General features: G+C 35.7%; 1 protein-coding gene across 1 annotated transcript; it reads right to left on the reverse strand.

The window, feature by feature from the left end:
• On the reverse strand, positions 1-2830 carry LOC109169696 (NEDD8-conjugating enzyme Ubc12-like). The gene is made up of 6 exons (XM_019318565.1): positions 2706-2830; positions 1489-1606; positions 1140-1248; positions 940-1018; positions 418-534; positions 1-335 (listed from the first exon to the last, which is right to left on the reverse strand). The coding sequence occupies exons 2-6, from the start codon at positions 1595-1597 to the stop codon at positions 198-200; spliced, it is 552 nt and encodes a 183-aa protein (XP_019174110.1). The 5' UTR covers positions 1598-1606; positions 2706-2830; the 3' UTR covers positions 1-197.
• Between the last annotated feature and the right edge of the window lie 2644 nt (positions 2831-5474).

Genomic DNA, 5474 nt, shown 5'->3' on the forward strand with positions numbered 1-5474 from the left:
TGGAAAATATGGACACCATGTGCAATAGCAAATTTAATTTATAAGCAACTTCATCCAAACAGAGGTCTATCTCTTATATCTCTTACAAACAAATCGCATTGCAACAGTTTCACATCATGCACAATTAAGTTTCCAGGCCAAACTTTATAGGCTTCTGATGTCAAGACTTCACAGCAACTGCACTTCTGGCTCTAAGATTATGCACAAGAAGGAAAGAATGTCTGTCCAACGTATCCTCCAGCCATTGCCCGTCTCACATTGGATTCAAACAACTTTGGGTTGTCCCGCAACACAGCTGCTGCATCTGGATTGAGGGGATCCTCGTGATTTGGTTCCTGTACAAATACAAGCTCCGACTATTACCATACACTTGGAAAGACCTCGCATTTGAAATTCTTAAATGTATATGATACATACAGTGAAGAGATGATATAGGCCGTAAATGATGGTGTTAATGTTCAGCACTGGTTTCCAGTCTTCTCGAAGAATGTTAAGACAGACATTCCCCTCCAGGTCAATGTTTGGATGGTAAACCTGAAATAAACCAGTTGTCCAGTTTTATGGGTTCATGGTACCAGGAAGTCATGAAGTTATGTCTTTCAAAGCTCAGACAGGAACAGTTTCAGAAAACACTCATAAAATACAACATGATAGGGGCAACCCCAACCAAAGTTGGTCGGGTTGTTGGGTTGATATCCCATTAAGGTTCCAAGTTCGACTTTAAATGGGAGCGGTCTAAGACTTCTTGGTTTTAGTCGGTCAGTTATGAGCAACCTAGACTACTTTATTTCATTATGGTCCTTAGCTGGCTAGAGTCATAAGGTGAGATTTATTCGGTGCATACTCTCAGGTAGTGGTTGCGGGTTTCCCTCGTCACCAAACAAAACACACACACACACACACACACACACAACATGATAAATATTTTCTACAACTTACCTTTGTCTTGCATTTAACCTTTGGTGCTTCGTGAGGATATATAGGAGAAATTTTGAAGGAGAATAGGAATGTGCCACCTCTAAGTACAAGAAATTGAGATCAACACAAGCATAAAGGCATAAAAATCAATTTGCAATGATGGAGATCTCTGAAGATGTTTCCTAAATATGCACTGTAATTAAAAAGAAAGATATACTTACGAGTAGTATCCTTCATCAGGCCAAATTGAAACCTCAAAGTTCATGAGGTCATCTTTCCCATTAGGGAAAGACATATTACATGTTTTTGGCAGGTTTAGCTCACTTATATCTACATCAAATACAATAAAGAAATCAATGCCACCAATATCCCTCAAAATACAGGTAACAGAGAGAAAATCAGCCTTATACCCTTGTATAAAAACACTTCTAACAGAGTACAAAAAGAGTACCAGAAAATGAGAGAAACAATAATCCTTTTCAAGTAAACAAATGCATGGATAAAAATGAGAAATACTCATAGCAGTATAAGGAATAAAAATAAATGGACATTGATCACTTAATAAACAACCTTTATGAAGACGGAGTTCTCCTGCACTTTGCTTCTTCACAGGAGGTTTCCCATTTGCATTTTCAGCAATCTCCCTTTGTTTTTCCTTTACTTTAAACAGCTTAATCATGGTCTCTACCTGAGATAATCATATGATCAATCCAGAGAGTCAAACAGAACACATAAATCAGACGAGACAAATGAAACAATTTCTGCCTATTCATATAGAATTGCAGTGTTGGGATGCAAAACAAATTGCTTCACTTACACTGACACTGCATAACCTAACAGATAAAAGTTCCTTGCAAGCCAATAAAATCATTCATAACAAGCATTCAACTTAAGTGCTTGAGAGCACCGTTAGGCTTAATGTGGGAAATTCTACAATGCAGACACCATACAAGCTGAGCAAATAGTTATCAAATTGTATATTTGAACTCCAACGCTCAATACGTTTATCTACTCACAGAAACAACTAAAGAAGAAAGTTCAACTCTTAGCAGAAGTGGCCTATTGGCCTTCTTGATTTGAGCCGATCAGTTATGGACAACCTAGCCTGGCTTACTTCCTTATGGTCATTTGCCAGCTAGAGTCACAATGTGGGGTTTACCCGGTGCACACCATTGGATAGTGGTTGCGGGTCTCCCTCATCACTCCAAAAAGAACTGATCTTAGCAAATAATCCATATCAAAAATACTAAATCCAAGTATTATTAGCTTCAATTCAATTCATAAAAAGGGAAAGGTCAATTTCTAGCAGCACTAGGGCTTTACATAGATTACAAATAGAAAATATTAAAACAACAATAAAAACTAATACAGGCACCAAATCACCAATACAAATTAGTTAAGCATGGAGGACATGGCATTTTCTTTTTAATTTTGTTGCAATCATGTCCTAATTCCTAATGATGAACTTTTTTATTTATTTATTTAAATTCCAATACAGGCAGGCCTAGTCAAACTGGGTAAATTAATAATCCCGCAAATAAATAAACTACGGATAAACCCAACTAAACAATTGAGCGTTCATTTTATGAAGAATCAACGACCTAAGATCAAACGTTGAGGAGCCAGAAATTATAATTTGATTAAGGAAATAGGAATTATGAATAGGAACTGAACAGGAATCGATAGCAGCGTAGAGATGAATCTACGTATTGGTAGAGAGTATTATGATATGCATACATATAAGATATATATAAGCGTATTCAATGACAAAGGAGATTGGCTTAAACCTATTCGATGAAAAGCCGCACAGAAGCTGAGGCCTGATGATTGATTAATGATATCCAGGTTCGGCCCTAGAACTATAATGAGAGAGAAATGGCTATATTATCTGAGAATCTGAAATGGACATATTAGGACTCTCTATGCTAGTCTCTCTAATTTTTATTGTATATATTTATAATTTCTACCTTTGTAATTACATTCATTAAATACAATTCTATCAGTTTTTATTTTAGGGTTTTGGTTTTCTTTCTTATGACTGACGGATTTATTCAGAACAGACCGTCTCGAATGTTGGAATTTCTTCGGTCACATTTCTTGTTTATTGCTCATCACTTTATCAGTATCAAATTGACCTACAATAATTTCCTGTTCTGAAAAGCTCAAATGGTTCCTTTTCTTGACGGTCGTGATTTAATGGGGTTTATTAATGGTCCGGTTCATTGATGGTTTGAACCCGTGTCTGCCGACTTATCTCCGTGTCGAAGAAGGTGCGTCGACGCAGCCTAATTCCGTTCATAGAGTCTGGGTTCGACAAGATCAGTCTCTCTTGTCCATGGTCATGTCCTCGTTGTTCGACGAGACTAAAATAGTAAGTCATAGACTGATTCAAATACATAGAGTCCTAATAAGACATACGGAGCGAGGTATATTTTCCAGAAAAAGAAAAGTACTTTTCTCTTTCTCTCCATTTTGTACGGATTTGAGTTTAATTAATTAAACTTAAAGGAGTATTTAATTTTCTTTTGAATCAAATCTACAAACACTATTTGAAGCTGTTCACGATATAAACTCTGCTTTTATATTATAATAATAATCGCTACACGTAAGAAATCATACAATGTGCTAGATCAAGAGAGTGTTAATAAAACTTGAACTCGTGATAGTAAGAAAATTATGTTTCCCTCACCTAAACACCTGTAATTATAGGTCGAAGAAGAACGGATCAATATTGACCTCTGGACCGATTTGGGCTGCCAATATCTAGCTTAGGCCCATCTAGAATTATAGTCCAGCCCATTTGTGAAGATTGATGAGCAGAATCGGGTGTAAGAGCAACTCCAACGAGACACCATTCCGCCAAATATCAACGCCATTGCATCATCCCCTCATTTTTTGGAACTCCAACCCACGGCAAATCGCCAAATAATTTGGCGATGATGAACAGTGCTGCGCTATATTTGGCGCAACACTGTTCATCCACGGCATTTTCCTGGAAAAAATTTAATTCCTGTTTTGCCCTTACTTTTATTTGTTAATTCCTTTTGTATTCTTTATTTTGTTTTTATCTATTTATATATTTTGTTAAATACTTAAATATAAATATTATATTATTATAAATAAATTATATCATTTGAAAGATATTATCAAGACGATTAAAACGAGACTAATATTGAATATATATTAATTAAAAATTAAATAAATCAAACATAATAACATCATAAAAATAATGTTACTAATTTTTTTTTTTACATCACAAATTATTATATTTTATATTAAACTAATTAAATTCGAATTAATAAAATTTTAAAATTAGAGAAACCATATTATTTTAGTGTAAAATAACATTTGATGTAAAAATTTGGTGTTTTGGTGTAATGAGTTGGAGATGAATACAATTTGGTGTAGAGAATATTCTCTTTGATGTGACATTTAGTAGAGATTTTTGGTGTTTTGGTGTTAAATGGGTTGGAGATGCTCTAACCGTGCAACGACAGGAGAATATAGCGCTTTTCCGGCAAATTATATTATGCACCGCGGTGCATAATCGATTATGCACCGGGCGTCTTTTTTTTTTAAATGAAAATAAACAGTGTTAGTTTCCGCCGTTTCGCACCCTTTTGCAAAAAGTAACTCTGTTATTCAGTGTCATTTTGTATACACTGCAGTTTCAGTTCAACACAACTACAGTTTCATTTCAATATAACTATAGTTTCATTTGATATTTATAGACTCAAATATGTGAAAATGTTATTTAATTTTATTTTATATACACTATAGTTTCATTAAAACACAACTACATGATTATTTTGATATAATTACAGCTTCATTGTACAATATACACACAAATATGTGAAATGTTATTCAGTTTCATTTTATATATACTACAGTTTCATTTCACTATAACTATAGTATCATTTTGATATAACTGCAGTGTCGGTTTAAATATATTATAGTGTCAGTTGGTGTTTAATACACCAAACAAGCGGACTTTGTTAACTCTAACGGCGGGCCGTTTCTTCACTTAAAGAAACGGCGCCGTTTTTGACCGCGGTGCACATGCACCAAGGTCTATAATATAACGACTGCGCTTTTCCGGAGAGTTGCCGGACCGGACCGGACCTAACCGAATCTTCTCCCGCGTAGTACGCGGTCGGATAAGGTTCGGAATCCGTACAAGCGGGCCCAGTTGCTTTGGATTGCCGCTTGCGCTATTCATCCAATAGTACTTCGCCACGTGCTGCGCTTCCAGTGATCAACGCGCCAAACGCCACACCACCGAGCCGCCAGCAGTAGAGCTCACACTGTCACTCGCCAGTCGCCACTTTTTACTGTAAATTTCGATACTTTTACAGTTAAATTTTAATTAATTAACTTAATTTGAATTATGCCGTTGTTAAGTTCGCTGAGCAACGAAGTATCAAGAAAAATTTTCTGGGAAAAGAAGAAAAAACAATGTCATTGGTCAATCAACTAACCACGGTTCCAAAACAACTCGACAATCTCTATATAAAAAGCAAAAGCGGTGGTTTTGATTTTGAGTAGTGGCTAAGAGA

The sequence above is a fragment of the Ipomoea nil genome, unplaced genomic scaffold (assembly GCF_001879475.1).
Source record: "Ipomoea nil cultivar Tokyo-kokei standard unplaced genomic scaffold, Asagao_1.1 scaffold3321, whole genome shotgun sequence".
Classification (NCBI taxonomy): Eukaryota; Viridiplantae; Streptophyta; class Magnoliopsida; order Solanales; family Convolvulaceae; genus Ipomoea; species Ipomoea nil.

Bases quoted from the DNA above. Each gene is read 5' to 3' on its own strand.
- LOC109169696 (XM_019318565.1), bottom strand. From the start codon at position 1,597: ATGATTAAGCTGTTTAAAGTAAAGGAAAAACAAAGGGAGATTGCTGAA. The intron at 1,019-1,139 runs GTAAGTATATCT...TCTTGTACTTAG, and splicing joins CCTGATGAAGGATACTACTC to AGGTGGCACATTCCTATTCT. The intron at 535-939 runs GTAAGTTGTAGA...GGTTTATTTCAG, and splicing joins AGGTTAAATGCAAGACAAAG to GTTTACCATCCAAACATTGA.